The sequence below is a fragment of the Dipteris shenzhenensis genome, chromosome 20, assembly GCF_047967505.1.
Source record: "Dipteris shenzhenensis isolate YYH24624 ecotype China chromosome 20, Dip_SZ_1.0, whole genome shotgun sequence".
NCBI classification, from domain to species: Eukaryota; Viridiplantae; Streptophyta; class Polypodiopsida; order Gleicheniales; family Dipteridaceae; genus Dipteris; species Dipteris shenzhenensis.
Genome location: NC_141615.1, coordinates 11,015,585 through 11,040,413, shown reverse-complemented (window position 1 = coordinate 11,040,413; position 24,829 = coordinate 11,015,585). Strand labels below are relative to the sequence as shown.

The following is a 24,829-nucleotide window of genomic DNA, read 5'->3' as shown; positions in this document are numbered from 1 at the left end:
TAAGAATATCGTATACCAATTGAACTAAGTTCTCATTCCTTTGGATTTTAAAATGATCTATAAGAGTTTAAGGAGAATTTTGTATGTCTATTTGAAACTTTTTAGAGATATATGGAGCCTCAAGCAACTACTCCTTGTATTGACGAGTCTCCACGTAATCCAATTTCAGAGAAGGTATGCTTATATTAATACCTTGAATGGTTCTCTATTTTTAGTAAAAAATTATACTTTTTCATGTAATTTATGTGACATCTTACTTGGATTATTTAATTCATGGGCAGTCTATTGGAGATTCTATTTTTATTGGAGGAGAATCTTGTGAACAAGGATATTCAACATCTCAGGTTGTCTATGCATTTGAAAGATATGTTTTTTCAAGAAAAATTAAGAATATCGTATACCAATTGAACCATTCCTTTGGATTTCAAAATGATCTATAAGAGTTTAATAAAATTTTGTATGTCTATTTGAAACTTTTTAGGGATATATGGAGCCCCAAGCAACTACTCCTTGTATTGACGAGTCTCCACGTAATCCAATTTCAAAGAAGGTATGTTTATATTAATACCTTGAATAGTTCTCTACTTTTAGTAAAAAATTATACTTTTTCGTGTAATTTATGTGACATCTTACTTGGATTATTTAATTCATTGGTAGTCTATTCGAAATTCAATTTCTATTGGAGGAGAATTTTATGGATAAGGATGTCCAACATCTGAGGTTGTTTAAGCATTTCCAATAAAAGATATGTTTTTAATTTTATAAAGAATATAAAATGTTTTCTTTAATAAAATCATATGTTCTTTTGTGTAGATAGATAAGTTCATGGCGAAGAGATTTGAAGGGTTTGAGTATTATCACTCTGATCAGGTGTGTAAGTTTCAATCATGAGTTGTCTTCTATTTTGAAAAAGTATTATTAACCATTCAGTTATTCACAATTCATCTATCTTGAATATTTTATGTCAAGATTCTTATGGTGAAGCGAATGCTAATATGAATGAGATGACATTTTCTAAGATGCTTCATGATGACATCACTACAAATGAAGATAAGGTATGAATTGCCTTTATCTTTTAGATACGCTTATGATTGAAGCTATTTTATGGCATTCAATTGTGATCAGCATCTTCTTTTTAGACAAGTTTTAATTTAATTTTGTCATATTTTTAGGATCCAATATCAAATGTGATTGATTCTACGAATGAAATGTCTAGAAAAAGTGAACGAAAGAGAAAGGTAAAAGTTTTCATTTATGCAATACCCTTTAAAAGTAAAGCAAGTACTTTGTATGCTTGTATTCTTTACATAATTCTTTCCAATGGCATTAACACTACTTGTTGTTTATCATTCATAGGTGAGTGAAAAAATGAGAGATCACTTAGAACAGAAGACCGTGCAAAGAAGTGATAAATCCCAAGGAAAGAGATGCAAGGTATTCTTATATTTAGAATTTATTTTCTATGATTTGAAGTCTTTATACCTTGATTTTAATCTCAATTTTTTATTTGAATTAGAACTTAAAAGATATTCAAGGTACAGACATGGAGGTGACTACGATTTCAAGCAAGTATAAAAGAGTATGTGAGCCTTTTACATTAGGCTTCATTATTTAAATCATTTGCTTCGAATTTGTTAATATATTGTCACTTATTTTGTTATTATGCCCTCAGGTGGATGACATTTCAGAGGAAAATATGGAGACGATACTTTTGAAATACATGGGAGTCCACACAATTCATGATATGTACTTTTCCTTAAAAAGTACAATAGCATTTAACTTCTTATCATCAATGAAAATCCTCCACTTACCATTCTTTTTTGGAGTGACAACAACTGGTGACACCCATTTAATGTCATCAAGGAATACTTCAATAAAAACTCCTAAGTATGGACAAAATACCATTTGCATGAAATGTTGAAAAGTGGCAAGAGCATTAGTGAGCCCAAACAGCATCACCTTGAAAGCAAATGTGCCCCACCATGTAGTAAAGGTGGTCTTGATGACATCCTTCTCTGCAATATGTATTTGATATAAGCCTAAGTAACCATCACAAAAGGTATACATCTCATGCTTGCTTACCTTTTCCAAAATGATGTCTTGGAAAGGTAAGTGGCAAGAACATTAGTGAGCCCAAATGGCATCACCTTGAAAGAAAATGTGCCCCATTGTGTAGTAAAGGTGGTCTTGATGACATCCTTCTCTGCAATATGTATTTAATATAAGCCTAAGTAACCATCACAAAAGGTATACATCTCATGCTTGCTTACCTTTTCCAAAATGATGTCTTGGAAAGGTAACATATGATAATCCCTCTCGGCAATAGCATTTAACTCCTTATCATCAATGAAAATCCTCCACTTACCATTCTTTTTTGGAGTGACAACAACAGGTGACACCCATTTAATGTCATCAAGGAAGACTTCAATAAAAACTCCTAAGTATGGACAAAATACCATCTGCATGAAATGTTGAAAAGTGGCAAGAGCATTAGTGAGCCCAAACGGCATCACCTTGAAAGCAAATGTGCCCCACCGTGTAGTAAAGGTGGTCTTAATCACATCCTTCTCTGCAATATGTATTTGATATAAGCCTAAGTAACCATCCCAAAAGGTATACATCTCATGCTTGCTTACCTTTTCCAAAATGATGTCTTGGAAAGGTAACAGATGATAATCCCTCTTAACAATAGCATTTAACTTCTTATCATCTATGGAAATCCTCCACTTACCATTCTTTTTTGGAGTGACAACAACTGGTGACACCCATTTAATGTCATCAAGGAAGACTTCAATAAAAACTCCTAAGTATGGACAAAATACCATCTGCATGAAATGTTGAAAAGTGGCAAGAGCATTAGTGAGCCCAAACGGCATCACCTTGAAAACAAATGTGCCCCACCGTGTAGTAAAGGTGGTCTTGATGACATCCTTCTCTGCAATATGTATTTGATATAAGCCTAAGTAACCATCACAAAAGGTATACATCTCATGCTTGCTTACCTTTTCCAAAATGATGTCTTCGAAAGGTAACAGATGATAATCCCTCTTGACAATAGCATTTAACTTGTTATCATCAATGAAAATCCTCCACTTACCATTCTTTTTTGGAGTGACAACAACTGGTGACACCCATTTAATGTCATCAAGGAAGACTTCAATAAAAACTCCTAAGTATGGACAAAATACCATCTCCATGAAATGTTGAAAAGTGGCAAGAGCATTAGTGAGCCCAAACAGCATCACCTTGAAAGCAAATGTGCCCCACCGTGTAGTAAAGGTGGTCTTGATGACATCCTTCTCTGCACTATGTATTTGATATAAGCCTAAGTAACCATCACAAACGGTATACATCTCATGCTTGCTTACCTTTTCCAAAATGATGTCTTGGAAAGGTAACAGATGATAATCCCTCTTGACAATAGCAATTAACTTCTTATCATCAATGAAAATCCTCCACTTACCATTCTTTTTTGGAGTGACAACAACTGGTGGCACCCATTTAATGTCATCAAGGAAGACTTCAATAAAAACTCCTAAGTATGCACAAAATACCATCTGCGTGAAATGTTGAAAAATGGCAAGAGCATTAGTGAGCCCAAACGGCATCACCTTGAAAGCAAATGTGCCCCACCGTGTAGTAAAGGTGGTCTTGATGACATCCTTCTCTGCAATATGTATTTGATATAAGCCTAAGTAACCATCACAAAAGGTATACATCTCATGCTTGCTTACCTTTTCCAAAATGATGTCTTGGAAAGGTAACAGATGATAATCCCTCTTGACAATAGCATTTAACTTCTTATCATCAATGAAGAGCATTAGTGAGCCCAAACGGCATCACCTTGAAAGCAAATGTGCACCACCGTGTAGTAAAGGTGGTCTTGATGACATCCTTCTCTGCAATATGTATTTAATATAAGCCTAAGTAACCATCACAAAAGGTATACATCTCATGCTTGCTTACCTTTTCCAAAATGATGTCTTGGAAAGGTAACATATGATAATCCCTCTCGGCAATAGCATTTAACTTCTTATCATCAATGAAAATCCTCCACTTACCATTCTTTTTTGGAGTGACAACAACTGGTGACACCCATTTAATGTCATCAAGGAAGACTTCAATAAAAACTCCTATGTATGGACAAAATACCATCTGCATGAAATGTTGAAAAGTGGCAAGAGCATTAGTGAGCCCAAACGGCATCACCTTGAAAGCAAATTTGCCCCACCGTGTAGTAAATGTGGTCTTGATGACATCCTTCTCTGCAATATGTATTTGATATAAGCCTAAGTAACCATCACAAAAGGTATACATCTCATGCTTGCTTACCTTTTCCAAAATGATGTCTTGGAAAGGTAACAGATGATAATCCCTCTTGGCAATAGCATTTAACTTCTTATCATCAATGAAAATCCTCCACTTACCATTCTTTTTTGGAGTGACAACAATTGGTGACACCCATTTAATGTCATCAAGGAAGACTTCAATAAAAACTCCTAAGTATGGACAAAATACCATCTGCATGAAATGTTGAAAAGTGGCAAGAGCATTAGTGAGCCCAAACGGCATCACCTTGAAAGCAAATGTGCCCCACCGTGTAGTAAAGGTGGTCTTGATGACATCCTTCTCTGCAATATGTATTTGATATAAGCCTAAGTAACCATCACAAAAGGTATACATCTCATGCTTGCTTACCTTTTCCCAAATGATGTCTTGGAAAGGTAACAGATGATAATCCCTCTTGGCAATAGCATTTAACATCTTATCATCAATGAAAATGCTCCACTTACCATTCTTTTTTGGAGTGACAACAACTGGTGACACCCATTTAATGTCATCAAGGAAGACTTCAATAAAAACTCCTAAGTATGGACAAAATACCATCTGCATGAAATGTTGAAAAGGGGCAAGAGCATTAGTGAGCCCAAACAGCATCACCTTGAAAGCAAATGTGCCCCACCGTGTAGTAAAGGTGGTCTTGATGACATCCTTCTCTGCAATATGTATTTGATATAACCCTAAGTAACCATCCCAAAAGGTAGACGTCTGATGCTTGCTTACCTTTTCCAAAATGATGTCTTGGAAAGGTAACAGATGATAATCCCTCTTGACAATAGCATTTAACTTCTTATCATCAATGAAATTCCTCCACTTACCATTCTTTTTTGGAGTGACAACAACTGGTGACACCCATTTAATGTCATCAAGGAAGACTTCAATAAAAACTCCTAAGTATGGACAAAATACCATCTGCATGAAATGTTGAACAGTGGCAAGAGCATTAGTGAGCCCAAACGGCATCACCTTGAAAGCAAATGTGCCCCACCGTGTAGTAAAGGTGGTCTTGATGACATCCTTCTCTGCAATATATATTTGATATAAGCCTAAGTAACCATCACAAAAGGTATACATCTCATGCTTGCTTACCTTTTCCAAAATGATGTCTTGGAAATGTAAGTGGCAAGAACATTAGTGAGCCCAAATGGCATCACCTTGAAAGAAAATGTGCCCCACCGTGTAGTAAAGGTGGTCTTGATGACATCCTTCTCTGCAATATGTATTTAATATAAGCCTAAGTAACCATCACAAAAGGTATACATCTCATGCTTGCTTACCTTTTCCAAAATGATGTCTTGGAAAGGTAACATATGATAATCCCTCTCGGCAATAGCATTTAACTTCTTATCATCAATGAAAATCCTCCACTTACCATTCTTTTTTGGAGTGACAACAACTGGTGACACCCATTTAATGTCATCAAGGAAGACTTCAATAAAAACTCCTATGTATGGACAAAATACCATCTGCATGAAATGTTGAAAAGTGGCAAGAGCATTAGTGAGCCCAAACGGCATCACCTTGAAAGCAAATTTGCCCCACCGTGTAGTAAAGGTGGTCTTGATGACATCCGTCTCTGCAATATGTATTTGATATAAGCCTAAGTAACCATCACAAAAGGTATACATCTCATGCTTGCTTACCTTTTCCAAAATGATGTCTTGGAAAGGTAACAGATGATAATCCCTCTTGGCAATAGCATTTAACTTCTTATCATCAATGAAAATCCTCCACCTACCATTCTTTTTTGGAGTGACAACAATTGGTGACACCCATTTAATGTCATCAAGGAAGACTTCAATAAAAACTCCTAAGTATGGACAAAATACCATCTGCATGAAATGTTGAACAGTGGCAAGAGCATTAGTGAGCCCAAACGGCATCACCTTGAAAGCAAATGTGCCCCACCGTGTAGTAAAGGTGGTCTTGATGACATCCTTCTCTGCAATATATATTTGATATAAGCCTAATTAACCATCACAAAAGGTATACATCTCATGCTTGCTTACCTTTTCCAAAATGATGTCTTGGAAATGTAAGTGGCAAGAACATTAGTGAGCCCAAATGGCATCACCTTGAAAGAAAATGTGCCCCACCGTGTAGTAAAGGTGGTCTTGATGACATCCTTCTCTGCAATATGTATTTAATATAAGCCTAAGTAACCATCACAAAAGGTATACATCTCATGCTTGCTTACCTTTTCCAAAATGATGTCTTGGAAAGGTAACATATGATAATCCCTCTCGGCAATAGCATTTAACTTCTTATCATCAATGAAAATCCTCCACTTACCATTCTTTTTTGGAGTGACAACAACTGGTGACACCCATTTAATGTCATCAAGGAAGACTTCAATAAAAACTCCTATGTATGGACAAAATACCATCTGCATGAAATGTTGAAAAGTGGCAAGAGCATTAGTGAGCCCAAACGGCATCACCTTGAAAGCAAATTTGCCCCACCGTGTAGTAAAGGTGGTCTTGATGACATCCGTCTCTGCAATATGTATTTGATATAAGCCTAAGTAACCATCACAAAAGGTATACATCTCATGCTTGCTTACCTTTTCCAAAATGATGTCTTGGAAAGGTAACAGATGATAATCCCTCTTGGCAATAGCATTTAACTTCTTATCATCAATGAAAATCCTCCACCTACCATTCTTTTTTGGAGTGACAACAATTGGTGACACCCATTTAATGTCATCAAGGAAGACTTCAATAAAAACTCCTAAGTATGGACAAAATACCATCTGCATGAAATGTTGAAAAGTGGCAAGAGCATTAGTGAGCCCAAACGGCATCACCTTGAAAGCAAATGTGCCCCACCGTGTAGTAAAGGTGGTCTTGATGACATCCTTCTCTGCAATATGTATTTGATATAAGCCTAAGTAACCATCACAAAAGGTATACATCTCATGCTTGCTTACCTTTTCCCAAATGATGTCTTGGAAAGGTAACAGATGATAATCCCTCTTGGCAATAGCATTTAACATCTTATCATCAATGAAAATGCTCCACTTACCATTCTTTTTTGGAGTGACAACAACTGGTGACACCCATTTAATGTCATCAAGGAAGACTTCAATAAAAACTCCTAAGTATGGACAAAATACCATCTGCATGAAATGTTGAAAAGGGGCAAGAGCATTAGTGAGCCCAAACAGCATCACCTTGAAAGCAAATGTGCCCCACCGTGTAGTAAAGGTGGTCTTGATGACATCCTTCTCTGCAATATGTATTTGATATAACCCTAAGTAACCATCCCAAAAGGTATACGTCTGATGCTTGCTTACCTTTTCCAAAATGATGTCTTGGAAAGGTAACAGATGATAATCCCTCTTGACAATAGCATTTAACTTCTTATCATCAATGACATTCCTCCACTTACCATTCTTTTTTGGAGTGACAACAACTGGTGACACCCATTTAATGTCATCAAGGAAGACTTCAATAAAAACTCCTAAGTATGGACAAAATACCATCTGCATGAAATGTTGAACAGTGGCAAGAGCATTAGTGAGCCCAAACGGCATCACCTTGAAAGCAAATGTGCCCCACCGTGTAGTAAAGGTGGTCTTGATGACATCCTTCTCTGCAATATATATTTGATATAAGCCTAAGTAACCATCACAAAAGGTATACATCTCATGCTTGCTTACCTTTTCCAAAATGATGTCTTGGAAAGGTAACAGATGATAATCCCTCTTGGCAATAGCATTTAACTTCTTATCATCAATGAAAAGCCTCCACTTACCATCCTTTTTTGGAGTGACAACAACTGGTGACACCCATTTAATGTCATCAAGGAAGACTTCAATAAAAACTCCTAAGTATGGACGAAATACCATTTGCATGAAATGTTGAAAAGGGGCAAGACCATTAGTGAGCCCAAACAGCATCACCTTGAAAGCAAATGTGCCCCACCGTGTAGTAAAGGTGGTCTTGATGACATCCTTCACTGCAATATGTATTTGATATAAGCCTAAGTAACCATCCCAAAAGGTATACATCTCATGCTTGCTTACCTTTTCCAAAATGATGTCTTGGAAAGGTAACAGATGATAATCCCTCTTGACAAAAGCATTTAACTTCTTATCCTCAATGAAAATCCTCCACTTACCATTCTTTCTTGGAGTGACAACAACTGGTGACACCCATTTAATGTCATCAAGGAAGACTTCAATAAAAACTCCTAAGTATGGACAAAATACCATCTACATGAAATGTTGAAAAGTGGCAAGAACATTAGTGAGCCCAAACGGCATCACCTTGAAAGAAAATGTGCCCCACCGTGTAGTAAAGGTGGTCTTGATGACATCCTTCTCTGCAATATGTATTTAATATAAGCCTAAGTAACCATCAGAAAAGGTATACATCTCATGCTTGCTTACCTTTTCCAAAATGATGTCTTGGAAAGGTAACATATGATAATCCCTCTCGGCAATAGCATTTAACTTCTTATCATCAAAGAAAATCCTCACTTACCATTCTTTTTTGGAGTGACAACAACTGGTGACAGCCATTTAATGTCATCAAGGAAGACTTCAATAAAAACTCCTAAGTATGGACAAAATACCATCTGCATGAAATGTTGAAAAGTGGCAAGAGCATTAGTGAGCCCAAACGGCATCACCTTCAAAGCAAATGTGCCCCACCGTGTAGTAAAGGTGGTCTTGATGACATCCTTCTCTGCAATATTTGCTCGGGGGGGTCAGTCATCATATGTAACCCTATCACGTGAGTTCAACAGAACGATTTTTTTTATTTCTAAAATTTACAGAAATAAATATACATAAGGGACTATTTAAAATAGTTTTGGAAAAAATTTACAGATTTGTATAGAAAAGGGGTACATTTTATTAATAAAATTTTTTACAGATAAGGGACTTTAAATATAGGCCTTGAACGCACGTGATATAGAGGGTTTATACATAGTGACCCCCCCGAGAATATTTGATATAAGCCTAAGTAACCATCACAAAAGGTATACATCTCATGCTTGCTTACCTTTTCCAAAATGATGTCTTGGAAAGGTAACAGATGATAATCCCTCTTGACAATAGCATTTAACTTCTTATCATCAATGAAAATCCTCCACTTACCATTCTTTTTTGGAGTGACAACAACTGGTGACACCCATTTAATGTCATCAAGGAAGACTTCAATAAAAACTCCTAAGTATGGACAAAATACCATCTGCATGAAATGTTGAAAAGTGGCAAGAGCAATAGTGAGCCCAAACAGCATCACCTTGAAAGCAAATGTGCCCCACCGTGTAGTAAAGGTGGTCTTGATGACATCCTTCTCTGCAATATGTATTTGATATAAGCCTAAGTAACCATCACAAAAGGTATACATCTCATGCTTGCTTACCTTTTCCAAAATGATGTCTTGGAAAGGTAACAGATGATAATCCCTCTTGACAATAGCATTTAACTTCTTATCATCAACGAAAATCCTCCACTTACCATTCTTTTTTGGAGTGACAACAACTGGTGACACCCATTTAATGTCATCAAGGAAGACTTCAATAAAAACTCCTAAGTATGGACAAAATACCATCTGCGTGAAATGTTGAAAAGTGGCAAGAGCATTAGTGAGCCCAAACGGCATCACCTTGAAAGCAAATGTGCCCCACAGTGTCGTAAAGGTGGTCTTGATGACATCCTTCTCTGCAATATGTATTTGATATAAGCCTAAGTAACCATCACAAAAGGTATACATCTCATGCTTGCTTACCTTTTCCAAAATGATGTCTTGGAAAGGTAACAGATGATAATCCCTCTGGGCAATAGCATTTAACTTCTTATCATCAATGAAAATCCTCCACTTACCATTCTTTTTTGGAGTGACAACAATTGGTGACACCCATTTAATGTCATCAAGGAAGACTTCAATAAAAACTCCTAAGTATGGACAAAATACCATCTGCATGAAATGTTGAAAAGTGGCAAGAGCATTAGTGAGCCCAAACGGCATCACCTTGAAAGCAAATGTGCCCCACCGTGTAGTAAAGGTGGTCTTGATGACATCCTTCTCTGCAATATGTATTTGATATAAGCCTAAGTAACCATCACAAAAGGTATACATCTCATGCTTGCTTACCTTTTCCAAAATGATGTCTTGGAAAGGTAACAGATGATAATCCCTCTTGGCAATAGCATTTAACTTCTTATCATCAATGAAAATCCTCCACTTACCATTCTTTTTTGGAGTGACAACAATTGGTGACACCCATTTAATGTCATCAAGGAAGACTTCAATAAAAACTCCTCAGTATGGACAAAATACCATCTGCATGAAATGTTGAAAAGTGGCAAGAGCATTAGTGAGCCCAAACGGCATCACCTTGAAAGCAAATGTGCCCCACCGTGTAGTAAAGGTGGTCTTGATGAATTCCTTCTCTGCAATATGTATTTGATATAAGCCTAAGTAACCATCACAAAAGGTATACATCTCATGCTTGCTTACCTTTTCCCAAATGATGTCTTGGAAAGGTAACAGATGATAATCCCTCTTGGCAATAGCATTTAACATCTTATCATCAATGAAAATGCTCCACTTACCATTCTTTTTTGGAGTGACAACAACTGGTGACACCCATTTAATGTCATCAAGGAAGACTTCAATAAAAACTCCTAAGTATGGACAAAATACCATCTGCATGAAATGTTGAAAAGTGGCAAGAGCATTAGTGAGCCCAAACGGCATCACCTTGAAAGCAAATGTGCCCCACCGTGTAGTAAAGGTGGTCTTGATGACATCCTTCTCTGCAATATATATTTGATATAAGCCTAAGTAACCATCACAAAAGGTATACATCTCATGCTTGCTTACCTTTTCCAAAATGATGTCTTGGAAAGGTAACAGATGATAATCCCTCTTGGCAATAGCATTTAACTTCTTATCATCAATGAAAATCCTCCACTTACCATTCTTTTTTGGAGTGACAACAACTGGTGACACCCATTTAATGTCATCAAGGAAGACTTCAATAAAAACTCCTAAGTATGGACAAAATACCATTTGCATGAAATGTTGAAAAGTGGCAAGAGCATTAGTGAGCCCAAACAGCATCACCTTGAAAGCAAATGTGCCCCACCGTGTAGTAAAGGTGGTCTTGATGACATCCTTCTCTGCAATATGTATTTGATATAACCCTAAGTAACCATCCCAAAAGGTATACGTCTGATGCTTGCTTACCTTTTCCAAAATGATGTCTTGGAAAGGTAACAGATGATAATCCCTCTTGACAATAGCATTTAACTTCTTATCATCAATGAAATTCCTCCACTTACCATTCTTTTTTGGAGTGACAACAACTGGTGACAGCCATTTAATGTCATCAAGGAAGACTTCAATAAAAACTCCTAAGTATGGACAAAATACCATCTGCATGAAATGTTGAACAGTGGCAAGAGCATTAGTGAGCCCAAACGGCATCACCTTGAAAGCAAATGTGCCCCACCGTGTAGTAAAGGTGGTCTTGATGACATCCTTCTCTGCAATATATATTTGATATAAGCCTAAGTAACCATCACAAAAGGTATACATCTCATGCTTGCTTACCTTTTCCAAAATGATGTCTTGGAAAGGTAACAGATGATAATCCCTCTTGGCAATAGCATTTAACTTCTTATCATCAATGAAAAGCCTCCACTTACCATCCTTTTTTAAAGTGACAACAACTGGTGACACCCATTTAATGTCATCAAGGAAGACTTCAATAAAAACTCCTAAGTATGGACGAAATACCATTTGCATGAAATGTTGAAAAGGGGCAAGACCATTAGTGAGCCCAAACAGCATCACCTTGAAAGCAAATGTGCCCCACCGTGTAGTAAAGGTGGTCTTGATGACATCCTTCACTGCAATATGTATTTGATATAAGCCTAAGTAACCATCCCAAAAGGTATACATCTCATGCTTGCTTACCTTTTCCAAAATGATGTCTTGGAAAGGTAACAAATGATAATCCCTCTTGACAATAGCATTTAACTTCTTATCCTCAATGAAAATCCTCCACTTACCATTCTTTCTTGGAGTGAACACAACTGGTGACACCCATTTAATGTCATCAAGGAAGACTTCAATAAAAACTCCTAAGTATGGAGAAAATACCATCTACATGAAATGTTGAAAAGTGGCAAGAACATTAGTGAGCCCAAACGGCATCACCTTGAAAGAAAATGTGCCCCACCGTGTAGTAAAGGTGGTCTTGATGACATCCTTCTCTGCAATATGTATTTAATATAAGCCTAAGTAACCATCACAAAAGGTATACATCTCATGCTTGCTTACCTTTTCCAAAATGATGTCTTGGAAAGGTAACATATGATAATCCCTCTCGGCAATAGCATTTAACTTCTTATCATCAAAGAAAATCCTCACTTACCATTCTTTTTTGGAGTGACAACAACTGGTGACAGCCATTTAATGTCATCAAGGAAGACTTCAATAAAAACTCCTAAGTATGGACAAAATACCATCTGCATGAAATGTTGAAAAGTGGCAAGAGCATTAGTGAGCCCAAACGGCATCACCTTGAAAGCAAATGTGCCCCACCGTGTAGTAAAGGTGGTCTTGATGACATCCTTCTCTGCAATATGTATTTGATATAAGCCTAAGTAACCATCACAAAAGGTATACATCTCATGCTTGCTTACCTTTTCCAAAATGATGTCTTCGAAAGGTAACAGATGATAATCCCTCTTGACAATAGCATTTAACTTCTTATCATCAATGAAAATCCTCCACTTACCATTCTTTTTTGGAGTGACAACAACTGGTGACACCCATTTAATGTCATCAAGGAAGACTTCAATAAAAACTCCTAAGTATGGACAAAATAGCAGTTGCATGAAATGTTGAAAAGTGGCAAGAGCAATAGTGAGCCCAAACAGCATCACCTTGAAAGCAAATGTGCCCCACCGTGTAGTAAAGGTGGTCTTGATGACATCCTTCTCTGCAATATGTATTTGATATAAGCCTAAGTAACCATCACAAAAGGTATACATCTCATGCTTGCTTACCTTTTCCAAAATGATGTCTTGGAAAGGTAACAGATGATAATCCCTCTTGACAATAGCATTTAACTTCTTATCATCAATGAAAATCCTCCACTTACCATTCTTTTTTGGAGTGACAACAACTGGTGACACCCATTTAATGTCATCAAGGAAGACTTCAATAAAAACTCCTAAGTATGGACAAAATACCATTGGTGACACCCATTTAATGTCATCAAGGAAGACTTCAATAAAAACTCCTCAGTATGGACAAAATACCATCTGCATGAAATGTTGAAAAGTGGCAAGAGCATTAGTGAGCCCAAACGGCATCACCTTGAAAGCAAATGTGCCCCATCGTGTAGTAAAGGTGGTCTTGATGACATCCTTCTCTGCAATATGTATTTGATATAAGCCTAACTAACCATCACAAAAGGTATACATCTCATGCTTGCTTACCTTTTCCAAAATGATGTCTTGGAAAGGTAACAGATGATAATCCCTGTTGGCAATAGCATTTAACATCTTATCATCAATGAAAATGCTCCACTTACCATTCTTTTTTGGAGTGACAACAACTGGTGACACCCATTTAATGTCATCAAGGAAGACTTCAATACAAACTCCTAAGTATGGACAAAATACCATTTGCATGAAATGTTGAAAAGTGGCAAGAGCATTAGTGAGCCCAAACGGCATCACCTTGAAAGCAAATGTGCCCCACCGTGTAGTAAAGGTGGTCTTGATGACATCCTTCTCTGCAATATGTATTTGATATAACCCTAAGTAACCATCCCAAAAAGGTATACGTCTGATGCTTGCTTACCTTTTCCAAAATGATGTCTTGGAAAGGTAACAGATGATAATCCCTCTTGACAATAGCATTTAACTTCTTATCATCAATGAAATTCCTCCACTTACCATTCTTTTTTGGAGTGACAACAACTGGTGACACCTATTTAATGTCATCAAGGAAGACTTCAATAAAAACTCCTAAGTATGGACAAAATACCATCTGCATGAAATGTTGAACAGTGGCAAGAGCATTAGTGAGCCCAAACGGCATCACCTTGAAAGCAAATGTGCCCCACCGTGTAGTAAAGGTGGTCTTGATGACATCCTTCTCTGCAATATATATTTGATATAAGCCTAAGTAACCATCACAAAAGGTATACATCTCATGCTTGCTTACCTTTTCCAAAATGATGTCTTGGAAAGGTAACAGATGATAATCCCTCTTGGCAATAGCATTTAACTTCTTATCATCAATGAAAAGCCTCCACTTACCATCCTTTTTTAAAGTGACAACAACTGGTGACACCCATTTAATGTCATCAAGGAAGACTTCAATAAAAACTCCTAAGTATGGACGAAATACCATTTGCATGAAATGTTGAAAAGGGGCAAGACCATTAGTGAGCCCAAACAGCATCACCTTGAAAGCAAATGTGCCCCACCGTGTAGTAAAGGTGGTCTTGATGACATCCTTCACTGCAATATGTATTTGATATAAGCCTAAGTAACCATCCCAAAAGGTATACATCTCATGCTTGCTTACCTTTTCCAAAATGATGTCTTGGAAAGGTAACAGATGATAATCCCTCTTGACAATAGCATCTAACTTCTTATCCTCAATGAAAATCCTCCACTTACCATTCTTTCTTGGAGTGAACACAACTGGTGACACCCATTTAATGTCATCAAGGAATACTTCAATAAAAACTCCTAAGTATGGAGAAAATACCATCTACATGAAATGTTGAAAAGTGGCAAGAACATTAGTGAGCCCAAACGGCATCACCTTGAAAGAAAATGTGCCCCACCGTGTAGTAAAGGTGGTCTTGATGACATCCTTCTCTGCAATATGTATTTAATATAAGCCTAAGTAACCATCACAAAAGGTATACATCTCATGCTTGCTTACCTTTTCCAAAATGATGTCTTGGAAAGGTAACATATGATAATCCCTCTCGGCAATAGCATTTAACTTCTTATCATCAAAGAAAATCCTCACTTACCATTCTTTTTTGGAGTGACAACAACTGGTGACAGCCATTTAATGTCATCAAGGAAGACTTCAATAAAAACTCCTAAGTATGGACAAAATACCATCTGCATGAAATGTTGAAAAGTGGCAAGAGCATTAGTGAGCCCAAACGGCATCACCTTGAAAGCAAATGTGCCCCACCGTGTAGTAAAGGTGGTCTTGATGACATCCTTCTCGGCAATATGTATTTGATATAAGCCTAAGTAACCATCACAAAAGGTATACATCTCATGCTTGCTTACCTTTTCCAAAATGATGTCTTCGAAAGGTAACAGATGATAATCCCTCTTGACAATAGCATTTAACTTCTTATCATCAATGAAAATCCTCCACTTACCATTCTTTTTTGGAGTGACAACAACTGGTGACACCCATTTAATGTCATCAAGGAAGACTTCAACAAAAACTCCTAAGTATGGACAAAATAGCATTTGCATGAAATGTTGAAAAGTGGCAAGAGCAATAGTGAGCCCAAACAGCATCACCTTGAAAGCAAATGTGCCCCACCGTGTAGTAAAGGTGGTCTTGATGACATCCTTCTCTGCAATATGTATTTGATATAAGCCTAAGTAACCATCACAAAAGGTATACATCTCATGCTTGCTTACCTTTTCCAAAATGATGTCTTGGAAAGGTAACAGATGATAATCCCTCTTGACAATAGCATTTAACTTCTTATCATCAACGAAAATCCTCCACTTACCATTCTTTTTTGGAGTGACAACAACTGGTGACACCCATTTAATGTCATCAAGGAAGACTTCAATAAAAACTCCTAAGTATGGACAAAATACCATCTGCGTGAAATGTTGAAAAGTGGCAAGAGCATTAGTGAGCCCAAACGGCATCACCTTGAAAGCAAATGTGCCCCACAGTGTCGTAAAGGTGGTCTTGATGACATCCTTCTCTGCAATATGTATTTGATATAAGCCTAAGTAACCATCACAAAAGGTATACATCTCATGCTTGCTTACCTTTTCCAAAATGATGTCTTGGAAAGGTAACAGATGATAATCCCTCTTGGCAATAGCATTTAACTTCTTATCATCAATGAAAATCCTCCACTTACCATTCTTTTTTGGAGTGACAACAATTGGTGACACCCATTTAATGTCATCAAGGAAGACTTCAATAAAAACTCCTAAGTATGGACAAAATACCATCTGCATGAAATGCTGAAAAGTGGCAAGAGCATTAGTGAGCCCAAACGGTATCACCTTGAAAGCAAATGTGCCCCACCGTGTAGTAAAGGTGGTCTTGATGACATCCTTCTCTGCAATATGTATTTGATATAAGCCTAAGTAACCATCACAAAAGGTATACATCTCATGCTTGCTTACCTTTTCCAAAATGATGTCTTGGAAAGGTAACAGATGATAATCCCTCTTGGCAATAGCATTTAACTTCTTATCATCAATGAAAATCCTCCACTTACCATTCTTTTTTGGAGTGACAACAATTGGTGACACCCATTTAATGTCATCAAGGAAGACTTCAATAAAAACTCCTAAGTATGGACAAAATACCATCTGCATGAAATGTTGAAAAGTGGCAAGAGCATTAGTGAGCCCAAACGGCATCACCTTGAAAGCAAATGTGCCCCACCGTGTAGTAAAGGTGGTCTTGATGGCATCCTTCTCTGCAATATGTATTTGATATAAGCCTAAGTAACCATCACAAAAGGTATACATCTCATGCTTGCTTACCTTTTCCCAAATGATGTCTTGGAAAGGTAACAGATGATAATCCCTCTTGGCAATAGCATTTAACATCTTATCATCAATGAAAATGCTCCACTTACCATTCTTTTTTGGAGTGACAACAACTGGTGACACCCATTTAATGTCATCAAGGAAGACTTCAATAAAAACTCCTAAGTATGGACAAAATACCATCTGCATGAAATGTTGAAAAGTGGCAAGAGCATTAGTGAGCCCAAACGGCATCACCTTGAAAGCAAATGTGCACCACCGTGTAGTAAAGGTGGTCTTGATGACATCCTTCTCTGCAATATATATTTGATATAAGCCTAAGTAACCATCACAAAAGGTATACATCTCATGCTTGCTTACCTTTTCCAAAATGATGTCTTGGAAAGGTAACAGATGATAATCCCTCTTGGCAATAGCATTTAACTTCTTATCATCAATGAAAATCCTCCACTTACCATTCTTTTTTGGAGTGACAACAACTGGTGACACCCATTTAATGTCATCAAGGAAGACTTCAATAAAAACTCCTAAGTATGGACAAAATACCATTTGCATGAAATGTTGAAAAGTGGCAAGAGCATTAGTGAGCCCAAACAGCATCACCTTGAAAGCAAATGTGCCCCACCGTGTAGTAAAGGTGGTCTTGATGACATCCTTCTCTGCAATATGTATTTGATATAACCCTAAGTAACCATCCCAAAAGGTATACGTCTGATGCTTGCTTACCTTTTCCAAAATGATGTCTTGGAAAGGTAACAGATGATAATCCCTCTTGACAATAGCATTTAACTTCTTATCATCAATGAAATTCCTCCACTTACCATTCTTTTTTGGAGTGACAACAACTGGTGACACCCATTTAATGTCATCAAGGAAGACTTCAATAAAAACTCCTAAGTATGGACAAAATACCATCTGCATGAAATGTTGAACAGTGGCAAGAGCATTAGTGAGCCCAAACGGCATCACCTTGAAAGCAAATGTGCCCCACCGTGTAGTAAAGGTGGTCTTGATGACATCCTTCTCTGCAATATATATTTGATATAAGCCTAAGTAACCATCACAAAAGGTATACATCTCATGCTTGCTTACCTTTTCCAAAATGATGTCTTGGAAAGGTAACAGATGATAATCCCTCTTGGCAATAGCATTTAACTTCTTATCATCAATGAAAAGCCTCCACTTACCATCCTTTTTTGGAGTGACAACAACTGGTGACACCCATTTAATGTCATCAAGGAAGACTTCAATAAAAACTCCTAAGTATGGACGAAATACCATTTGCATGAAATGTTGAAAAGGCGCAAGACCATTAGTGAGCCCAAACAGCATCACCTTGAAAGCAAATGTGCCCCACCGTGTAGTAAAGGTGGTCTTGATGACATCCTTCACTGCAATATGTATTTGATATAAGCCTAAGTAACCATCCCAAAAGGTATACATCTCATGCTTGCTTACCTTTTCCAAAATGATGTCTTGGAAAGGTAACAGATGATAATCCCTCTTGACAATAGCATTTAACTTCTTATCCTCAATGAAAATCCTCCACTTACCATTCTTTCTTGGAGTGACAACAACTGGTGACACCCATTTAATGTCATCAAGGAAGACTTCAATAAAAACTCCTAAGTATGGACAAAATACCATCTACATGAAATGTTGAAAAGTGGCAAGAACATTAGTGAGCCCAAACGGCATCACCTTGAAAGAAAATGTGCCCCACCGTGTAGTAAAGGTGGTCTTGATGACATCCTTCTCTGCAATATGTATTTGATATAAGCCTAAGTAACCATCACAAAAGGTATACATCTCATGCTTGCTTACCTTTTCCAAAATGATCTCTTGGAAAGGTAACATATGATAATCCCTCTCGGCAATAGCATTTAACTTCTTATCATCAAAGAAAATCCTCACTTACCATTCTTTTTTGGAGTGACAACAACTGGTGACAGCCATTTAATGTCATCAAGGAAGTCTTCAATAAAAACTCCTAAGTATGGACAAAATACCATCTGCATGAAATGTTGAAAAGTGGCAAGAGCATTAGTGAGCCCAAAGGGCATCACCTTGAAAGCAAATGTGCCCCACCGTGTAGTAAAGGTGGTCTTGATGACATCCTTCTCTGCAATATGTATTTGATATAAGCCTAAGTAACCATCACAAAAGGTATACATCTCATGCTTGCTTACCTTTTCCAAAATGATGTCTTGGAAAGGTAACAGATGATAATCCCTCTTGACAATAGCATTTAACTTCTTATCATCAATGAAAATCCTCCACTTACCATTCTTTTTAGGAGTGACAACAACTGGTGACACCCATTTAATGTCATCAAGGAAGACTTCAATAAAAACTCCTAAGTATGGACAAAATAGCATTTGCATGAAATGTTGAAAAGTGGCAAGAGCAATAGTGAGCCCAAACAGCATCACCTTGAAAGCAAATGTGCCCCACCGTGTAGTAAAGGTGGTCTTGATGACATCCTTCTCTGCAATATGTATTTGATATAAGCCTAAGTAACCATCACAAAAGGTATACATCTCATGCTTGCTTACCTTTTCCAAAATGATGTCTTGGAAAGGTAACAGATGATAATCCCTCTTGACAATAGCATTTAACTTCTTATCATCAACGAAAATCCTCCACTTACCATTCTTTTTTGGAGTGACAACAACTGGTGACACCCATTTAATGTCATCAAGGAAGACTTCAATAAAAACTCCTAAGTATGGACAAAATACCATCTGCGTGAAATGTTGAAAAGTGGCAAGAGCATTAGTGAGCCCAAACGGCATCACCTTGAAAGCAAATGTGCCCCACAGTGTCGTAAAGGTGGTCTTGATGACATCCTTCTCTGCAATATGTATTTGATATAAGCCTAAGTAACCATCACAAAAGGTATACATCTCATGCTTGCTTACCTTTTCCAAAATGATGTCTTGGAAAGGTAACAGATGATAATCCCTCTTGGCAATAGCATTTAACTTCTTATCATCAATGAAAATCCTCCACTTACCATTCTTTTTTGGAGTGACAACAATTGGTGACACCCATTTAATGTCATCAAGGAAGACTTCAATAAAAACTCCTAAGTATGGACAAAATACCATCTGCATGAAATGTTGAAAAGTGGCAAGAGCATTAGTGAGCCCAAACGGCATCACCTTGAAAGCAAATGTGCCCCACCGTGTAGTAAAGGTGGTCTTGATGACATCCTTCTCTGCAATATGTATTTGATATAAGCCTAAGTAACCATCACAAAAGGTATACATCTCATGCTTGCTTACCTTTTCCAAAATGATGTCTTGGAAAGGTAACAGATGATAATCCCTCTTGGCAATAGCATTTAACTTCTTATCATCAATGAAAATCCTCCACTTACCATTCTTTTTTGGAGTGACAACAACTAGTGACACCCATTTAATGTCATCAAGGAAGACTTCAATAAAAACTCCTAAGTATGGACAAAATACCATCTGCATGAAATGTTAAAAAGTGGCAAGAGCATTAGTGAGCCCAAACGGCATCACCTTGAAAGCAAATGTGCCCCACCGTGTAGTAAAGGTGGTCTTGATGACATCCTTCTCTGCAATATATATTTGATATAAGCGTAAGTAACCATCACAAAAGGTATACATCTCATGCTTGTTTACCTTTTCCAAAATGATGTCTTGGAAAGGTAACAGATGATAATCCCTCTTGGCAATAGCATTTAACTTCTTATCATCAATGAAAATCCTCCACTTACCATTCTTTTTTGGAGTGACAACAACTGGTGACACCCATTTAATGTCATCAAGGAAGACTTCAATAAAAACTCCTAAGTATGGACAAAATACCATTTGCATGAAATGTTGAAAAGTGGCAAGAGCATTAGTGAGCCCAAACAGCATCACCTTGAAAGCAAATGTGCCCCACCGTGTAGTAAAGGTGGTCTTGATGACATCCTTCTCTGCAATATGTATTTGATATAAGCCTAAGTAACCATCACAAAAGGTATACATCTCATGCTTGCTTACCTTTTCCAAAATGATGTCTTGGAAAGGTTAGTGGCAAGAACATTAGTGAGCCCAAATGGCATCACCTTGAAAGAAAATGTGCCCCACCATGTAGTAAAGGTGGTCTTGATGACATCCTTCTTTGCAGTATGTATTTAATATAAGCCTAAGTAACCATCACAAAAGGTATACATCTCATGCTTGCTTACCTTTTCTAAAATGATGTCTTGGAAAGGTAACATATGATAATCCCTCTCGGCAATAGCATTTAACTTCTTATCATCAATGAAAATCCTCCACTTACCATTCTTTTTTGGAGTGACAACAACTGTTGACACCCATTTAATGTCATCAAGGAAGACTTCAATAAAAACTCCTAAGTATGGACAAAATACCATCTGCATGAAATGTTGAAAAGTGGCAAGAGCATTAGTGAGCCCAAACGGCATCACCTTGAAAGCAAATGTGCCCCACCGTGTAGTAAAGGTGGTCTTGATGACATCCTTCTCTGCAATATGTATTTGATATAAGCCTAAGTAACCATCACAAAAGGTATACATCTCATGCTTGCTTACCTTTTCCAAAATGATGTCTTGGAAAGGTAACAGATGATAATCCCTCTTGGCAATAGCGTTTAACTTCTTATCATCAATGAAAATCCTCCACTTACCATTCTTTTTTGGAGTGACAACAACTGGTGACACCCATTTAATGTCGTGAATGGGTATGATGAACCCTGCATCCACCAACTTTTTGATCTCTAGTCTTAATGCATCTATTTGTACTAGTCCCAAGCATTTGTAGTGTTGCACCACGGGCTTCACGTCTGGTTTGAGCTCTATTTGGTGCTCAATGGCTGTCACATGTTGCAAATGATGATGGCTTGTAGCAAAGAGATTCGGGAAATCTTTGAACATTTCGAGGAACTCATCCTTTTCCTCGGGGGAACACAAGAATTTGTAGTGTTGCACCACGGGCTTCACGTCTGGTTTGAGCTCTATTTGGTGCTCAATGGCTGTCACATGTTGCAAATGATGATGGCTTGTAGCAAAGAGATCCGGGAAATCTTTGAACATTTCGAGGAACTCATCCTTTTCCTCGGAACACAAGTCATCAGAAAGCATAGACTAGAGTTGTTGGAAAGTAGGAATTACCATTTCTTCAGGTGCGTTAGTAGCATCGAGAACATATACCTCCTCATAAGTGAAGTCCTCCCCCCCATTTGTGTCTCCAGTTGATTCAGATGAGGGTGAGGGTGAGGGAGAGGATACTGAAGAGGAACTTTCTTCTTCCATATGGGATCATCTATGGTGATAGGAGCTTTCTTCTTTATAAGATATCTATGGTGATAGGTATTGAATATTTTAAGCAAAAGGAGATGATAGTGATAGGGAGGAAACTTAATGAACATGTATGGAGAAATTGAATAACATATTTGTGCTAAGTAAAGGTGACAATGCCGTGATATATTAATAAAATATTCATAGTCAAGTATGGTTCTATGATCTTTCTTTAATGTCTTTACACATGATAGACAAGAGTTTCATAGCATTTTTTCTATTTTTTGTGATCTCAAAAGGGATATTTACTAAGACTAGCTATGCTTGTAGGAATTTACACTACGTTTTCATTGTTTTCAAATCTCAATTGATACTGGAACTAATAGGAAGGGGTAGAAAAAGACAAGTTTTTTGCATTTAAAAATAACTGGATGGATATATTTAATGACCAAAAAATTCACGGGATGCAAAAATGTCAAAATAGGGGTTTCTTTAATACCCTTCAAATGCACATTATACACATGCATTTCAAAAGGTGCACCCCCCAAGCAAAAGTGTAGCATTGAAGTCAAAGGATGTGGATGGACATGGGAGTAAATAGGAAAAAAGGTCGGAGGTTAGGTGGTGGGTTAGGTGTACCTTGGGTGAGGAAATGGGGACGGCTAGTCTACAGCATATTAAATTTCAAGTACTACATTTTATAGGCACATTACTTATGGTATTTAGGGGATGAAATTGAAGGGCATATCTTCATTAAGATAGCTAGTTGAATGTGTCGATCAACAAAGGGGGTGCAAGGTGTAACGGTCTGGGACCATTGACAAGGGATTCGTCATTGAGGACGAAACCGCGTTGCTCACACCAACATACGGTTGACAAGGTTTCGGCATTGAGGTCGGATCCGCGTCAGCCTCACCTCCTTTCATTGACAAATATTCGGCAATGAGGTTGGGTCTACGTCAATGGTATGTGGCAAGGATTCGGCGATGAGGACGGATCTGCGTCACGGTTAGCTCCTGCTGTCGACTAGGGATTCGACGTTGAGGTCGGGTGTCGATTCCGTTGTGTGATGGTCTGGGACTATTCACATGGGATTTAGTGACGAACTGTCTGAATCCATGTCTCCATGCCGTTGGCAGAGGTTCAGCAACGGACTGTCCGAACCCATGTTCTCCACAGGCTTGGCGTGTAAGGGGAGAAATCCTCTGTTGATGCGGATCCAGGCTCTAGGAACTTGGGTTGTGTGCGGCACTTACGTCCATCGAGTGTCCATCTTGGCGATGAAGCCGAGGTGCATTGGCTTCGTTGAGAAGGCCGAATGAAGATGCCGACGGACTAGTGTCTTATGCGGACATGTGCGCACGAGTCTCGGCATTTCGATCGAGGCATGTGGCTCGCGAGCGGGTCAAAATGTGATGTAATTTGTGGCGTTATCCCAAGGGCACATGGTTTAATTAAAGGTACAAGAGGCTTTAATTGAGGGCCCAAAGAGGGGTCAAAAAGGGCTCAAAGGGTGCATGCTATGGTGCATGCATGGTGGAAGACAATGGACATAGGCATGCATTGGATGCATGTGTGTGGATGCCATGAATGACACATTATGGCATGATATGGTGCTTGCATGATGATGGTCTCATGGTTACGTGGCATGGCACGATGCATGGCATGTGGCATGGTTCATGCATGGGCACATGGGCTAAGTACAGCAGGTACGTGAGGTGGTAGCTACTATGAGGGCGACTGCAGGCAGGCAGTACAAGCACTGACACATGGCAGGTACATAGCACGGCAATAGCAAACAGCAACCACGTGTCAGGTAGGCCAGTCGTGACACGTGGACTGTGCAGTCTGCGTGGCGAGGTAGTCAGTAGACAACCTGGCAGTGCAGTAGATGTGGCGGTGACGTGGCAAACTCGTGTGCAAGCATGTCAACATGCGCAGGGCCAGCTCAGACAGCAGCAGTCGTCTAACGTTGTCGCGCTGACATGTGGTAGCACGAGCAGTTCATGTGTATTAGTTGCGGCGCGATTTCCACGTGCAGCCCCTAGCTCTCCACATGTGCGAACTGACAACGTACCGCGTTAACTGTGCCCACACGAACGAACTTAACCAAGGACAGTACCCGGCCAACAGGATTCTGACAGGAGGCATCTCGCCCGTGCATGAGTGTCTTTCGTCAGTTTAGTAGATAAAAATAAACTTTTGGTTATTTTGATAAAGCTTTTGCTAGTGCTCTCTGCCAATTTTAATTCCTCCCTTTATCTCTTTTTCGCCCAAATTAATATAACTCATCCATGTCCCAAAGGTGACGTCTTAGTGGTTAATACTTGGGCTCATAGTTGAGATGTTGTGGGTTCAAGTCACGTTAGGTGCACCATTGGCTTGGACAACTGTTTTCACTTGGTGTGTTTGTGTGAGTCCAGGCTCTTGCACTTGAACGC

General features: G+C 38.3%; 1 protein-coding gene across 1 annotated transcript; it reads left to right on the top strand.

Annotated features, from left to right (window-relative positions):
* The first annotated feature begins 995 nt into the window (after window positions 1–995).
* LOC147889271 (uncharacterized) lies at window positions 996–24,473 on the top strand. The gene is made up of 6 exons (XM_087392026.1): window positions 996–1,055; window positions 1,173–1,238; window positions 1,357–1,434; window positions 1,517–1,579; window positions 1,673–1,746; window positions 24,236–24,473. The coding sequence occupies exons 1-6, from the start codon at window positions 996–998 to the stop codon at window positions 24,471–24,473; spliced, it is 579 nt and encodes a 192-aa protein (XP_087248152.1).
* The last annotated feature ends 356 nt before the right edge of the window (window positions 24,474–24,829 follow it).